This window comes from Vicugna pacos, chromosome 9, assembly GCF_048564905.1.
Source record: "Vicugna pacos chromosome 9, VicPac4, whole genome shotgun sequence".
Taxonomy (NCBI): domain Eukaryota; kingdom Metazoa; phylum Chordata; class Mammalia; order Artiodactyla; family Camelidae; genus Vicugna; species Vicugna pacos.
Window position 1 is genome coordinate 53,132,753 of NC_132995.1, and position 16,298 is coordinate 53,149,050.

A 16,298-nucleotide genomic window follows, 5' to 3' on the forward strand; every position below is an offset into this window, starting at 1 on the left:
CACCTGTCACCTGCTAGGGGCGCCAAGCCTAGTTTCCCATCTGCAAAAGGGGGTCTATATGCCCTCCTCTCGTGGGCTGTAGACACAGGCATGGAAAGGCCCAGGCCCTCAGCAGGAGCTTCACCAAACGAACGAGCCCATGAATCACCTGAGGATCTTGTTAAAATGTAGATGCTGATTCGTCCCACCTAGGGTGGAGCCGAGAGTCCACATTTCTCACAAACTCCAGAGAGGCAGGTGCCCCGGACCACACTTTGAATAGACAGATACCATCTCCCTAACCTGAAAGTCAGCTAAGACAGCAGAATGTATTGGAAACGGTACTGTTCTGGAAGATGCAAGCCTGTGAAGGTCAGACCTTCAATTCAGAGGTGAACTTGCTTATTCCTGGTACCCAGGCTAGAATCCCCCAGAGAGCATGGTAAAATAGATTGTGAGGTCCGTCCCCAGCATTTAGGATTCAGTGGTTCTGGGGACCTAACCACCCGCATTTCTGACAGCTCCCAGGTGACGCTGATGCTGCTGTTCTGGGGCCCTTGTGAGAACTACTTTCAGTTCCACACCTTCAATGCCTCACTCCACCAGTCTATATCTGACTAGATCAGCCCCAGAGGCTTTCCTCCTGTGATTTCCGAAGGTCTCAACCCCTGACTGTGCCACCTCCTCGTGGTTATACTTTGCGGGCTCTACTTGCTGCGTGGCCAGCCTGTCTGCAGGCGCCAATGGGAAAGGATCTGGGCCGTGACTCCAGCTGCAGTTCTGCTGTCACCATGTAAGCAGTGGCCACTGTGACCCGGGCCTTACAGCAAGTGGCTCAAAAACGTGACCACTGGCAAGGGACGGGACGAGGATTTAGCCCTGAGTGTGTCATTGCGAAGCCAGCAGTGACACGCTGCCTCCCCACCTGCCCAGGCTCTGATGGTGCCCAGGGAATGACTGAAGGCAGGGTTTTGGGGGGAGGGTAGCCCCAACCAAGGGCACTGGAATTCGCAGGGCTCTGTCCGCACATCCACCCCTGCAGCAGTGAGACAGAAGATCAGAGCCCTCACCCGCGGCCTGGCTTTGTACTACTTAATCTCGGCTCTGGGCGCCTGGGGCACCTCCCTGTCCCGCCCGGTCCCTGATTATCGGCCCATTAACGTGCATGACTTAGAAATTGGCCACTGGGCTGTGAAATCCCACTCAATGGGGAAAACCTCTTAACTCTGAGGGGCTTTGATATGCACTCTGCCAGCATCTCAGGCTGGTGTGACCTTTCCACTCTGTGGGGCCCCAACTGTGTGGGCGAGCGGCTCCAGTGGCACATGGGACTTGGCCTGGTGCCCTACCCGCCCGTGGGGGCATCTCCCTTTCATCAAGGGACATTCCAGGGTCCCTCCTTTCCTTCCCCACAGAGTCTGGGTCACCTGACAGGTTGGAAACTTCCTGGGAAAGTGACCTTGGCTCATCTCTGCAGACCTTTGTGCTCACACCCGTTAGAAAGTTCTGGAAGACAGATAGAGCAGGTCTCAAGGACCAAAGGGCAAGGGACTGAACAGTGACCTCACTACTCACTAGCTCTTGTGATCCAGGCCTGACAGGGTCACCTGTGAACCAGTGGGAACACTCCCTAACTACTCTGTGGAGCCTTAGGAGGACCCACAAGAAGAGGGCTCCTGCTCCTGAAACGCCCGTGTGCCAGACGCCAGTATCTGTGTCTGTGGTTCCACCTCCACCTGATTCCAAGCTTCCAGGCAGTGTTCTGGACCCTGGCTACACTGCACCCGAAGGACCCTTCCACTGCCCGTCAACCCACCCTCAGAGCTTCAGATGAAGTAGGTCTAGGGGGCCAGGCACCAGGATTTCTATAAAGCTCCCCCAAGAAACACTCGCATGCCCCCAGGTGGAGAACCGCAGTTCTGAGGAGGGCCCTGTCACCCCCGCGTCCTTGAGCCTACAGCCCCTCCTTGGCCGCAGCTTTCTGCCCTGGCCTGATCTTCAGAAGGTGGCTTTATAAACACCAGGCAGAGGGAACCAGATGCTGGACTTTTCAGTTAACCTCCTGTGGGAAACGTATGACACACCCAGCGTGGCAGGCTGAATGGTTGCTCCCATCGATGTCCTTGTCCTCATCCTAGAACTAGTGGCTGTGTCACCTGGCATGGCAAAAGGGACTCAAAGGCCAGACCTTGAGATGGGGTGAGGATCCTGGGTGGTCTCTGTGGGTCCTAAATGTTACTGCAGGGACCTGGGAGGGGTCGGAGGAAGCTGTGAGGACAGAAGCAGAGGGTGGATGGAGTGGTCGCACTGAAGGTGGAGGGAGGGGCCGTGACCAAGGGATGCAGGTGCCTCCAGCAGCTGGAGAAGGTTAAGTAAGGAGATGGATTCTCCACTGGAGCCTCCAGAAGGACCCAGCCCTACCCACACCTGATTTTAGCACCGTGAGACTGACTCTGGACTTCCAACCTCCAGAACTACAGGGAATAAATGTGTTGATTCAGCTGCCGCTTCCTGGTAACTTGTTACAGTGGCAGCAGGAAACGGACACACCCAGCACCCAAGTTCAGACGGTCCACACCTCCGAGAGGCTGGACACCTGTGGGCACCCCCGCCGCTCCACAGCAGGGGTCTCCTCTGCAGAGTAGAGACCACAAGCCTTGCTGTCCCCTCCCTCTATTGAGGGGCTGGTGCCCCGGGTTATAATCTGGACTCCCACCTGGGTGAAGGAAAAGAAAACTGCATCCAGTGTTTGAAAGTAAAAGGAAGCATCTTCGAACAGGCTTCATGGTGACCCTCCTCCACCCACGGCGGCCACAGGCAGAAGCGGCAGGGAGGAGTCAGTGGCCAGACCGGAGGTGGAGTCCCTGGGCAGCAGGTGGGTGCCCAGCCCGGCAGGGCCACTGTCCCTGGCTCCTGACCCTGGTCCCCACCAATGTGGGGTCTGGAGGGCCCGACAGCCTCTCCTAGCCTCCAAGCTGGGGCTCCCACCTGGCCTGTTCACAAGAATTCCCTGGGGAGATTTGCGGGGGGTTCTGTGGTAAAATTACATAGGATTCACCATTTTAGCCATTTTAAAATGTACAGCTCAGTGTCATTTAGGACACTCACAATGTTGTGCAACTGTCACCACTACCTAGTGCCAGAAGATTCTCAACACCTCCCACTCATCCCCATTAGCAGTCCCTCCCCACCCTCCCCTTCCCCAGCCTGAAGCCACACTATTCTGCTTTCTGTCTCTGAATTTGCTTGTTCGGGACATTTCATATAGATAGAATCATACAATGTGTGGCCTTCAGTGTCCGGCTTCTTTCAGACAGAAGGATCCGCCATCTTCTCAGGCCTCACCCCTGGGACCCAGCTGCTCGCGGCGGGCATGTCCTGAGCCAGGCTCTGGCGCGGCTGTGACGCTGCTTTTCATGGCATTGCTGCTGAGCGTCCGTGTACATCATCCCCCATGAGGGGTGCCCTCCAGGAGCTGCAGGAAGTGCAGGACCCTAAAACCCTTGGGACCGTAACAACTCTCCTGTTGTTAACTTGGCCTCAATGTGGTCTGGGGGTCCAGGTGCGTCTGCCTCTGTCCTCATCATGTCCCAACTCTGTGAACCTACAGATGACTGAACCCAAAGTACACATGTGTGCCCCGAGGCTGCCAAGCTGGTGCTCGATGCTGGGCCAGGGGCTCCACCAGCTAGAGGGGGAGCTGGTCTCTGGAAAGCAGGTAGGGCAGCAGCGGGAACAGGAGGGCCGGTCCTGAAGGCCGGTGACAAGCATAGATGCAGACCTCAAAGGCCAGGCGAGGGGCCCTTTCAGCAGGCGCGGACAGATCTTGGAGATGAGGTATCCTCCCCGAGGCCTGCAGCCAGTGCGGAGACTAAACGCTCCAAAATGCTCCAGCTCAGCACTCTGGGGTTGAGAACTTTGTTTCACAACCACATGGCCCACAGCATTAGGATGGCCCTACAGTGGAGCTGGAGACTCTCCAGTTTATAAACAGTTCCTCTAATTCAATCATTCACCAGCATTAAACCTGAGAGACTTTGCATTCTCCAGATTGCAGGCTTCTCTTGAAAAATCAAAAGATGCACCGTCCCCGAGACAGGGCCGGGGCACTCCAGCGAGTCCCGGCCCAAGGCCCACTCCCCCCGGGGCCATGTCCTCACTCCCAGGACCTGCCTGGACCGGTGGGACACCAGCTTTCACGGAGCTGCCGGGTGGGTGCTGAGCTGGCCACACCTGTGGAGGGTAGGCAGGGAGACCAAAGGCTCCAGAACAAACAGGGCACCAGCCCCTTGTTCTGAGACGTCAAAGGTCCATGGACTGCTGTGAGGACGACATGCCACCAGGAGCCTAAATGCCAGGGGACAGAGAGAGCTCTTCAGGGCCTTCAGCAGTGCCTCTAAGTCCTCAATTCAAGAGCGGCCACGGAACGCAGCTAAAAGTTGCCAGGTCACCACTATGATCCCACATGGCCTAAGCCCTTCCCGCTCAGTCTGTCCTCACCTGTGATGTGAAGGCTGCTGTTTGGCCAGTTGGAGTAGAGAAAACAGACTGGACAGAGGGGGTTAACCATTAACAGACTGTTCTTAGATTAGGAAATGGTTTCTTAAAAATGGTCTGTAATAGATCAAATGGAGTTCATAAAAATGAAAAATTTTTATGCTTATAAGGATACCTTCAGTAAAGTGAAAAGATTACCACCAAGGAGCAAAACTATGTGCAAGTTATAGAGCTCATAAAGGACTCACACGTGGGATACACAAAGAACTCTTACAAGTTGTTAATAAAAAGGCAACTCAATTTAAAAATGGGCAAAGGATTGGAAGGGTTATTTTTCCAAAGAAGATAAACAAATGGCCATTACACACACAGAAAGATGTTCAACATCATTACTCATTAGAGAAATAGAAATCAAGCCACAATGCGACATCACTTCACAATCGCTAGGATGGCTATCATCAAAAAGATAGGTAACAGTAAGTGCTGGCGAGGATATGGAGAACTGGAACCCTCGTACCCTGCTGGTGGGAACGTGAAGTGGTATGGAAGCTTTGGGGAAAAGTCTGGTGGCTCCTCAAACAGTGAGGCATGACACTATAGGAGTTTACTCCTAGGTGTCTACCCAACAGAAGTGAAAACATATGTTTACACCAAAAGTGGTACTCGAATGCTCACAGCCACGCTATTCACAACAGCCAAAGGGTGGGAACAGCTCAGATGTCCATCAACTGAGGAACAGATTAAGTACAGTCCATCGTAGGATGGTGTTATTCAGGTACAGGAAGGGATGAAGTACTCAGACGGCTGCAACACGGATGAAGCGCAAGAACACACTGTGAAAGAAGTCAGCCCCCAAAAGCCACATATTGTGCCATCCATTTACATGGAATGTTCCGAGATAGCAAACTGCGACTGCCTGCAGCTGCGGGGAGAGAACAGAGGCTGACTCACTACTGGGTATGAGGTTTATTTTGGAGGCGATGAAAACGTTCTGAAATTATAGGGGTAACAGTTGCACAACCTTGTGAATTACACTAAAAACCATTGAATAGTACACTTGTAAATGGAGAATTTTGTATGTGAATTATATCTCAAAAAATAGATTTAACAGGCTGATTCAGGCTGTCATCACAGAGAAACGGACAGATGGAAAGAGCCCGTTACACACTCATTTTTAGCGTCATACAGGTAATGCATATTTATTGAAAATTTTCTTCACCGACAATGGTGAGATCAAGACCCAAATTACAAAACATGATGGCAGTTGATACTTATAAAAATAAAGCGAAGGGCTATGTTTCACAGATTTGTGCAAGTTTCCTTCAAATCTCAGTCTGTCCTTTCATTAAAAAGGAGATCATGGCATCTGTGTTATTCCTCATGATGTCATAGTAAAAATCTGCATTCCACTGACAAAAAAATATCTTTGCTTCCAAACAGCACAAGTCTTTAAAGTGACTTTTCCCCAACAATAAATATAGAAAATAGCCTTTATCAAACATATCTCAGCTTGGTCAGAGCTGTTTCCTCCCCATCGGGGCAGGAGACCCAATGCCTCGAGAAGTTCCCCGAGTCTTTGGTGCCGTGGCGCCGGTGGCGCCTCCCTCGGGGCTGACCCTCCCAAGCCCCAGCCCTGACGCACTTCAGGGCACACTGCGAGTCCGCTCACTGCACGGCGCAGGTCTGCTCAGAATGGCTCGAAGACGCCCCATGCATCCAGCTGAAGGCTGGAGCCCCTCCAAGCCAGCGGCCCCTGGAAACCCCACAGCCCCACCTGCCCGCCATGGCCATCAGCAAAGGCCCTTTGGCTCACAGCAGCCGTCACACCGAGGGGGTCCTGGGCGGGTGAACCTGCTGCACGAGCTGTGGGCGCTTCACTCGGGGCTTCCTCCGCTTCGGCCTGCTCTTGGCCTTGTTGATCTGCACCACAAAGAAGGCCAGGACCACCATGGCTCCCAGGAAGGCAAAAACAGGAATGGTCTGGCCCACCTCCTGGTTGTAGCGGCCAGGCATGATCCCTGCAAGGGGACAGCGGAGGGGTGATCAGGACGCCACAGAGCTGCACGGCCGCAGCCTCTGTCCTCGGAGGGCAGACTCGTCGGAGACGCAATGCTAACCAACATCACCAGCTGGGCTTGCAGGCCAGACACATTTTTTAAACCTTAGCTGAAGTGACCCAGAGGATGAATGAGAGAGAAAGGCAGTTAAACTTGGATGAGAGGCTTTCTGGGAGAGTCGGGGGTGGGCCATGCTCGCCTCAGAAACCAGGATGGCCTCTCTTCTGCCACAGACAACCCACGACAGGGATGCACCACTTCTGTTTTCATAAAAACAATGAACAGTAGATAAGTCTTGATGCTGTGGGGAGGGGGGCTAGTGTCACACTAGCCGGACGGGAGTAAGAGGGAGGCGGCCTGGCAGAGAGGCGAGGTGCTGGGCACACCCCCGCCACTGAGAAAGCCTTCCACACATGGAACTTGTGGTTGGAAACTGAGAGTGGCCATTGGAGGACACTTGGTTTGTACTGTCATAGGGCTTTGTACCTGGGCAATGCTGGGGTTCCAGAACTAATCACCATCAGTGCACCCCATGACCTGCAAGAAGGCCCTCAGGAGCCTGACATGAGGACACCGTTCCCAGGGTTGGGCCACGTGGGCTGAGGTAGCCCTTCCTGATCCCTGGACTTTCTGGCCACTTCCTGGACCAGGGAGAAATGCCCCCGGGGAGCTATACACTTGCAAGAGCACAGGGATTTCCAGAGCAGGAGAAGTGCCCACACTCTGCTGGAATGACTTGGTCTGATCATCCCAGGTAAGGCACAATCTGCCTCAGATAGTCCTGTCAAGGCAAAACCCATTATCCCTGGAGGGAACATCTGATGTCACCTGGGATGAAGGACACCTCCGCATTTAACTGAGAATTTCAGTCCAGGGAAGTTCCACCCCAAGTGGGCCAGGGCAGAGAATAGGTGGAGACCTCTGGATTGAGAGTTCAGGGGCCAGACTGTGACAGCCAGCCAACATAAAGGGAATTCAAATCTGAAAATCCAGGTAGGATTTTCTGAGAGACAACGATGTGTTAATCCTTCAGGTATGCTTTTAAGCCTGTTGATTTGTACCACGAAGAAAGCCAGGACCACCATGGCTCCCAGGAAGGCAAAGGCAGGAATGGTCTGGCCCACCTCCTAGGGGAGGGAGGGAGACTAGTCTGAACAAACCATAGTAAGATTCGGCCCAATTGTAAAGCATTTAAGAACTGACCTCCGGGAATGTCCCAGGCACCACTCTCTCCGGGAGACAAGGGTCTCACTTGAGGGCGATTCGATCGAAAGTTGGGTAACACCACTTTGTCCAGGTCGATGGAGAGTAACTTCTGATGTTTCCAAAGATTACTTCAGGAAAACGGATTCAAACAAAATAAAAGTAAGCAACTGTACTAGCCCAGGAAGCTGAGCCAATACCTAAGAAACAGAAAATGATTTAAACAGAAATAGGAAATGATGTCCCATCCACATCTACCTAAATCCAACTGCCAACAACTGGAGGGACTGCTTCCAGGTCCCAAAATGGGAACCAGGGGTCAGTTCTAGTGGGTTTCTAACATGCCTATGCCGGAAACACGACCCAGCAGCAGGAGAGGAGACTGCACGTTACCTTCCGAAAGGCACTCGGGGGTGCAGAAGCTGAGGCCAGTTTGAGTGCTCATGGCCCAGCCAGAAGGAGCACAGAGGTCTCTGCCAAGAGGCAGCAGAGACAGATGCAAACAAATGTAGCAAAGGGGGTGGACCTGGTGCCAGGAGCAGCCATCACCTTTGTCCTTAAGGACAATACTGTCAGGACCGAGAATAAGGCAGACACACAAGTGACCGAGCTATGGAGAGAAACAAACTAGGGAATAAAGGAATACACATCTGCCTTGCCTGCGGGGCCACGATGTGCTTTGCAAAATGTACTGGACTCCTACGATAGCACCGTTATTCTTACTACTAATTCTGAGATCGGAAGAACCTGTTCAGGCCAACACAAGTGATAACTGAAAGAGAGGGGCTGGCAAGCCGCCAAGAGCAGCAGACGGCTTGGGAGGACACTGAGATAAGAGCAAACAAAGTAGATGGAAAATCTGAAGACTGTTCTGGCTAAAATGCGGGAAAGGAATAAAACTTATTTGCAAATTATGAGTTTCCCATTTTTCCACTTTGCTTCTTACTCCTTAGCAAGTTGCTGGCATATCTCTTACTTTGGCCAAGTGAAAGCCAAGATGTTCAGTTCTACTGGCAATCAGGATGAAGATCAGCAGGGAGCTGGGAGAGCTGGGTCTGTAAAGAGGCTTTCTGAGTAGGAAAGAGATAAGCTACTATCGCGTCTGTCCAGCTGGGTAACTGCTTGGAAAATGCCTATGAGTATTATAACCTATTCTGTTTTATATGATTTCACTTTACATTTCAGGTTTAATCAGTCTGAAAATTAAACTGACGATGTTAAGTTGTGGAATCAATGACACTTAACCCTGTAGGTGAATATACATATGCAGCTGTATTTTAATTCTAACAGCTGCTCTCCTGTTGTGGAAATGAATTATCTGGCAGTGGCCCTTTCTAGTTGAGCAGTGGTGGTGACAGAGTACTACGTTATCATTTGAGAATTTCACAGTCCCAGTGGGAGGGCAGAAGGTTGGCCTTGCCCAGGGGCTCCTTGTGGGTCTGACAGCAGCTGCTCTGAGTATGGACACCTGATGACTAAGGACATCAGGAAGTGCATCTTGTTTCAGAGATGGACCACACACCCACACTCAGCACTGAGCCTTTCCAGGGCTGCCTGGAGCTGTCCAGCACTGTCTCACAGTTCTGCAGATTCAGAATCTAGTCCCAGATCTAGGTTGCTGAGGACTAAGAATAACTTCCAACATGATGTGAGATGCGAGATGTGAGATGTGAGATAAAGGTGAAGTCTGGTGGGTGTACTAGAAGAAGGAATTCCTGAGGATGATGGTGAAAATCCAATTTCAGGAGCTACACATCATCAGCATCATTGATGGGCCAGGTTGGTACTTGATGTATTGTCTGATGTGGACATGCAGAGACCAAGGACACTGTTCTCTATTTCTCAGAGTCCTGAGCTGCACCCTGGAGAATAACTGGGTTTCAGGAATCTCTGCCAACAACTGTCCACCCAGTACAAACTGCTGACCGCGGCTGGAGTTAAAGCCTGGTTTGAATACTAGGATAATGACAGGTTATAAATAAATGGGATGTAAACATGGACTCTTATCAGAAATTTTGAAATGATGGCATGTTAACTGGAATGGAAAAGTACTCAGTAATTAAAGTCTCGGGAAGAAAACTGATGAGAAGACAATGTGACACTCCTGCAATTCTGTTTCCGATCGAGCGTGTTCTGAAGGAGACGTGTCAGTGAGTGATGCACTCAGAGCTTCCGTCCATGACAACAGTGAGGCTGAGGAAGCTTTGCGGCCCCTGCAGGCATCCTCCTCTCCATGGCTCACAGTGTAGAGGGTGGCTCTCTGTCCCCACCACACACCTCCTGGCCACCCAATACCTGGACACACGGAGACCCAAGCAAGTAGGCAGGCTGGTGGGGGAGAGAAGGCAGGAGTCTCCCTCAAGGGCAATCTGCCACGTGCATGGGTTGTGCAGCCTGTGGGCGGACAGTGTCTTGCAGCGCCACTGGACAGGGGTGGTGTGCTGCTTCCACAGCCGTGCCCAGGACGTGAGCCCCTGAGTTACAGTGCCAGGATCCCCAATCGCGCCAGAGCAGGGTATTGTCCCGCTGGGATCAGGGATTCCAGAGAAAGAAACGGGGAGAGGGAGCAATCTGGACACAACTTGGAACCAGCGGGCTGAGCTGGCTGCCCTGCTCGAAAAAGAAATAGCAGTGGTCACTCAAATTTTGGCTTCCGAGAGGAAATGACCAAGTGAAGAGATCGTATTCAATGGAGAAGCAGGCAGATCAACAATGTCTGGGCCTGTCATGGTATAATGTCACTCTACCAGAGACAACACTCAGCACAAGGAGAGGGCACAAATGTGACCCCAGCTTAGCTCCGAGCCAGAACTCAGCTTCCCTACCAAGTCTCGACCCCCTGGTCTGACAAAACAAAGACCCAGTCTGTATTTTAGAATCAACAGCACACACAGGGAACACTGAACTCCTGAGTCCCAAACTGAAGGAGCCAGAGCTTCCCTTCCAGTGACATTACTGGCAGATCACAGCTTTTTAAGCAAGACCCAATCAAACCGAACGGAAGACTAATTACCCAAAGCACTTTTTATGGTGGAGACCACCAGGGAGCATGGTTCTAAAGGTCAACATGGGGGCCTGCTAATTTAAAAAACCATCACAAAACAACAAGCTAGATTTGATTACTCCATAATGATGTCAGTAAAATTCCATTCCCTCTTATTAAAACAAAGAAAAAGAGCAATGAATCATAAACCCAGCAGAAGGAGTGGAAAAGCACCAACCTGGGAGCCGTCTCATTTAAAGGCTGCGGCTTGGCCCACGACAGGTGCGGACAGGCTGGCAGTGCCCGTGGCTCTGGACCTCCCAGCCGGGCCTCAAGGACCTTGGAGTACCGGTGCAGGTGGTTCCCTGGACAGTGCCACGCCAACGATAGGGGAGCACCATCGTTGAGAAGATGTGGGGGGAAAATGAGGCTTTGTTAGTCATCTGGCTGCTTTCTGGCTGTCAGGCCCACTACGCACTGTTAACCCGTCTGCCAGGTGCCCTCGCCCCTGCCCCCAGTGAGGTGCCTGCTGCTGAGGGCATGTGAACAGATCAAGACAGCCTGTCCTTTTCAAGTGGCCATGCTGTACGCATGGCAGTGGCCACGCAACCCTACTGACCAAAATTATACACATAAGGCCACACACGAGGCCTCTAACCTGCAGATGAACTTCATGGAAGCAAGCTTCTCAAGTATTAACTTCTCAGGTCAAAAATAAAATCTGCATTTTCAACATTTCCTTTATATCTTAGCTCTGTGCTGTCCAACACTGTAACCACTGGCCACACGTGGCTACTGAGCAACTGAAATGGGCGAGTGTCACAGAATGTTACATAATATTCGGTGACCTAGGCTAAAGAGTTTTACTGCTATGAATGTGTTTCCTTTTACTTCTTTAATGTGGCTACTGGGGACACAGAACTACACTGCAGCTCACACTGCACTGCTATGGACAGCCTGTAGGGATGCGAACCCAGCCTCAAGGCCTCGCACACCAGGCTCTGCTGAGTGACCACCCAGAGGTCCCCCACTAGGCGACCTGAGTGATCACTAACCTCTCGGCTCCCATTTCTTCTTCTGAGAACCAGAAAAAACAGCACCTATTTTCACAGGGTTCTGAAAGGCCTGAGAAAGTAATCCGGGTGGCCCGGTGCCTGGTACCCAGGGAGTGCTCCAAAATGCCAGCTGCTCTCCCTAGGAGCCCAGGCGCTCACAACTCGTCTGGTCTGAGTGGGACAGCACCACCTGAGTAGCGGGGTGGGCCCTCGGCCCTGCTCCCCGAGATCCCCGCCCACTGCAGGTGCCCAGAGAGCTCAGTGGTGGCTCTGCAGATCGGCTCCGCCTGCCGGTGGACAGGATGACATCCTGGAGCAGCCTGGGCCAGCTCCTGCGGCCACTCACCTTCCATCCTCTCCGGAGGCACCGAGCCTGCTCCGCTGGGGGGGCGCTGCCGATCCCCCGAGTGGCTGAGACTGGGGGGCGTCACCCCATACGCCGTGTACTGAAGGAGTGCGTCCAGCAGCCAGAAGCAGTCTGCAGGTTCAACAACACACTGCTAAGGAACTAGACTTTGTTGAGACAATCGCTACATGACAATACAAGTTAGCCTCCAACAAGGGGAGAACAGGACATGAGAAGATGAGGTCAAAGTCCACCCCTATTCGTGTGACATGCATTCTCCCGGTCAGTGGTGCCTGCAAGGACCACGGGCTTCACTCCAGGCCCAGGGTTTGGGCATAACAGCTGCCCGGGCGCCACTGGGCTCTGGGGTCCTCACTGATGGAAAGACAGGGCTCACTCAGGGACAGTGGGGCCACGCGACACCACAGAGAGAAGCATCACCCAGAGAACGGGGCAGCAAAGCTCCCACCAACGCCTGGAGGTGTCCTGGGGGAAGGAGCTAGATCTTCAGCACAATGGCATAGCCAGGCCACTGTGCATGCACCACAGGGAGGTGGGTTCAAGATCAACACAAGTGCAGAGTCCAGTAGTTTGGGCTGCCCTGAGTCAGTGAATCCCAACACAAAGGACAAGAGCAGAAGGTGGCCAGTTATGTCAGGGGGACTTCACAGGGAGTCTAGGTGTGGGGCAGTGATCAACAGCCCTCATCATAGCCATACAGATGGGCCCTCCCTATCAGGGGACTGAGGAGCCGCACTGACTTTAAATTTGGGGTCACTGCTTCTCACCTGTCTCCCTGCATCCGCCACTCCCCATCCCATCAACACCAGCTGGGGCAGAGCAAGACCCAGAGAGGAGACACCAGGAAGCACATGTCTCACCACAGAGCACCCTGGTCAAGGGCTCAAAGCCCTGAAAGCTGCTCCATGAGGCCACGTGACATTTAAGGACCAGGATAGTCTCTCAGGCATTGACCATTTTAATAAAGACTCTCACTAGAGATCTCAGGTCTTAAAAGACAGTCTCTGAAGAAATGAAACACTAATCTTCTTTCAACTGTGACTTTAACCATCACTTTTGATTTTTAAAAAGACCAATCATATTCTAAGAATTTACGTGAAACTCTAAGACCTAGTCACTTAACCTTCACATGAGAGAGAGAAAGGGAGAGGAGGATGGAGAGGGGATAGTGGGACACTGAGAGAGAAAGAGAGACATTGAGAGAGAGAGAGAGGTGCCCCACAGACTCCCAGCTCCTGCTCGAGCAGCCTCATTGCCTCCAGTTAAGCCTGATCACCATCTGCAAATATGAGGATGACTCCCCACCTGCCCCCAGTCCTCCCGGGACTTAGAAGACTAGGTTTTGGTCCTGGTCCTGTCTTCATCTCACCAGGCAGAGACAGAATACTTTCCATTCCTCCTTTACAAAACAAGAAAAAGAGAAGTCTGGGTCCAAGCTCAAACCCCCAAATTTGAAGGATGCATCAAGAGATGCTGAAAAAGAGGAGGGATGCAAAGGACTAGTTCCCCATCCCCCGCCTCCCCCTTACACCCAGAAATGATACCAAACGCCCCCTTAACAGCCAAAATTTCCAAGTTTGGGAGGAGTGCCAAGTGCCGACCCCGCAGGGCAATGCTGGGGACCCGGACTCCAGAGGGGGACACCGAGGAGGGCAGAAACCCCGTCTGCGGGCCAAGGGTCTCCCCACTCAAACACAGCGATCCTGGCACCTGCCAGCCTCAGAACAAAGAGTGCAGAGAGGAAGACAGCACAGCCTGGGAAGGCACATTTGTTTTGCTGATCAGTCGCTGGACTGAGAGCTATCAGAACACCCCAGGCAGTCAGAGCAGCTGCGCCAACGGAGCGGCCTCTGTCTATTTACCAGCATCTCATCAGAGCAGTTAGGGAACAAGGAGGGAAGGGCCATGAACCTTGGGGCCACAAAGCCCTACACTTTTCAGCCGCTCCCCGACTTCTCACCCTTCTGCCGGTGACTGTCATCCAAGCAATTGGAGTCTCCGTACAGCACAATCCGGCCGCCGCCCTCAGCTGGAATCTGATACAGTCCCAAAATGGGGACGTTTTCAACCATTGCCACTTCCTGCTTCAAAACCTCCAATCCTGAAACAACACAACAAAAACATCAATGAGAATTTCTGGTGAGGAAAGAATGATTTTCCAGTTGTCCCTTAACTTGACGTTTTGTCTATAGGACCAAAAAAAAAAATCACAGCAGAATCTAATATTCAACCACAACAGCGCAAACTTTTAGGACAAGAAAACACCATATAAAGTACCACTGGGTTGGGCTGAAGCGAAATTCACGTATCCCACTTTCACTTGAAATGGTGAGGCACAGTATTTATGATCCTAAAGGTGTCACTGCTCCCTCTCTGTCCCTCCTCATCCTCCTGAAAGGCTTGTCTCCGGAGCACACACACAGGGCAACCAGCCAGGAAGCTCCTCTCAACACGCAAGTACCTCCACAGATACAGCCACACACTGATGCCCAGGCTGCATGGTTTATCATTAAAAGTTGGGACAACCATACTTAATTTTTAAATTTAGATTTAAGAAATTACTACATTAATTTCATGAATACAGTCCAAATGTTCCAACAGCAGAGCCGCCTCACCTCTGCCCAGATGACACAGTTACAATGTCTCATGGATCAACAAGTCAGCAGTGCCCAGAACCACGCAGCACCTGCCAGTGATATCGTCACAGACCCAAGGAGTCTCCATGCTGGAGGCAAAGTGCTCCTCACACTAGGAGATGACACATCATCCACCAGAACCCGGGATTCACTGCTTTGGTAATATCCTAAAAAGTCTGTGACTATAAAAATGCAGCACTTCCTGCCCTCTGCGTATAATACCACCAGGAACTGAGTGGGAAAGGAAACAAGATTTCCTTTGTCGGGAGATAGAGCAGGAAATGGTGGGGTGGGGAGCACACAGCACTGCCTCTTGGCCTCGTGGTCTGACAGAATTTTGTTTCTGACAATAGGGTCCTTTTTGATCTGGCATAACCCAGATTTTTAAATTCCTATTTCGTACCCAAAAGATTATTCAACTTAAACCCTGTTCAGAAATAAAAAGCCCCTTAAAAAGAATTCCAATGTAATTAATTTTTACTTTCAGACTAGCAGAACAACAAAATAAATATGCACTCGAGTCTACTTCTGGTTTCTCTCCTTCCAAAACGAGGGGCTGCCAGATGGTAACAAGCCAACAAGGAGACCACTGCCTGCACCCCGAGGGTATTCCTGGAGATGACATTACCCTGTGAGCCAGGGATCCCAGGAAGAATCACCAGTGCATGGAAAACCATGCCACGCGGCAGGGACAACAGTTTCATCTGTGTGCTCAAACTTAAAATACAATCTTGCAAATACAGAATGGCTTATTAACGTTATTACTTTGCCTTGACTGGAAGGAGAGCGCCCCTTCCAGGTAACATAGTAATAAATTCTACTTCACACAGGCCAACAGATGAGTGAGAAATCCTGTCTTCTAGTCATTTTTAACTCATGAAACCATTCCTAATTTCCAGTTACAGAAAATGACAACCTGTATAACACAGGGGGCCTTCCATTCTGAAACACAAAATAGCTTGCACGGGGAAATGAATGCTGCATATCCATGAGCCCCTCATGCTGGTCATGGAACAGCCTCCCAGCATGTGCAGATGACAGAGACATGGTGTGGAACCCCGACTCTGGAGCGGGGCTGCAGGAGACTGTCCTGGGCAGGAAGGAGAGCGGCCACCACCTCCGGGAAGGGTGGAGGCAGCCTGGGGTGCCCAACTCCCCAGCACCCTGCTTTGCTCTGTGCACCCAGCGCAGCATTACAGGTACTGATACGAGGAGGCGCAGCATCATCAGCCTTCCTAGGTGATGCCTGCCTGTAGTCCAAGAAGCAAAACTGAAAGAGAAGAACTTTCTTCCCTTCTGGTTCTTCAGGGAATCTTAGGAAATCACTCTCAAATATGCTTTCTCTTCACACAGTTAAGAACTTCAAAACACAGTCAACATTTTTCCTAAAATGTTGGTAATCTGGCAATCACAGAAGCAGAACAATTAATATGCACTAACAAAAATTTCAAGCAACTTTGAAAGTAGTTTAAAAAAAAAGCTGCAAGTATGCAAAAGCTCCTCTTCTCCTGTAGGAAATTC

The 16,298-nt window shown here is 51.5% G+C and overlaps 1 protein-coding gene across 4 annotated transcripts in view; it reads right to left on the reverse strand.

Annotated features, from left to right (window-relative positions):
- Positions 1-5,659: 5,659 nt before the first annotated feature.
- The window catches only part of MBTPS1 (membrane bound transcription factor peptidase, site 1), a 47,184-nt gene continuing 36,545 nt past the window's right edge, over positions 5,660-16,298 (reverse strand). For all 4 annotated transcript variants that reach the window (XM_072967831.1, XM_015241961.3, XM_031680883.2 and 1 more), the window contains 5 exons: positions 14,102-14,242; positions 12,121-12,252; positions 10,958-11,084; positions 7,737-7,867; positions 5,660-6,494 (listed from right to left, as the gene is read on the reverse strand). In XM_072967831.1, the coding sequence (XP_072823932.1) occupies positions 6,298-6,494; positions 7,737-7,867; positions 10,958-11,084; positions 12,121-12,252; positions 14,102-14,242 (728 nt within the window). In that variant the 3' untranslated portion in view covers positions 5,660-6,297. The remainder of the gene's footprint in view (positions 6,495-7,736; positions 7,868-10,957; positions 11,085-12,120; positions 12,253-14,101; positions 14,243-16,298) is intronic.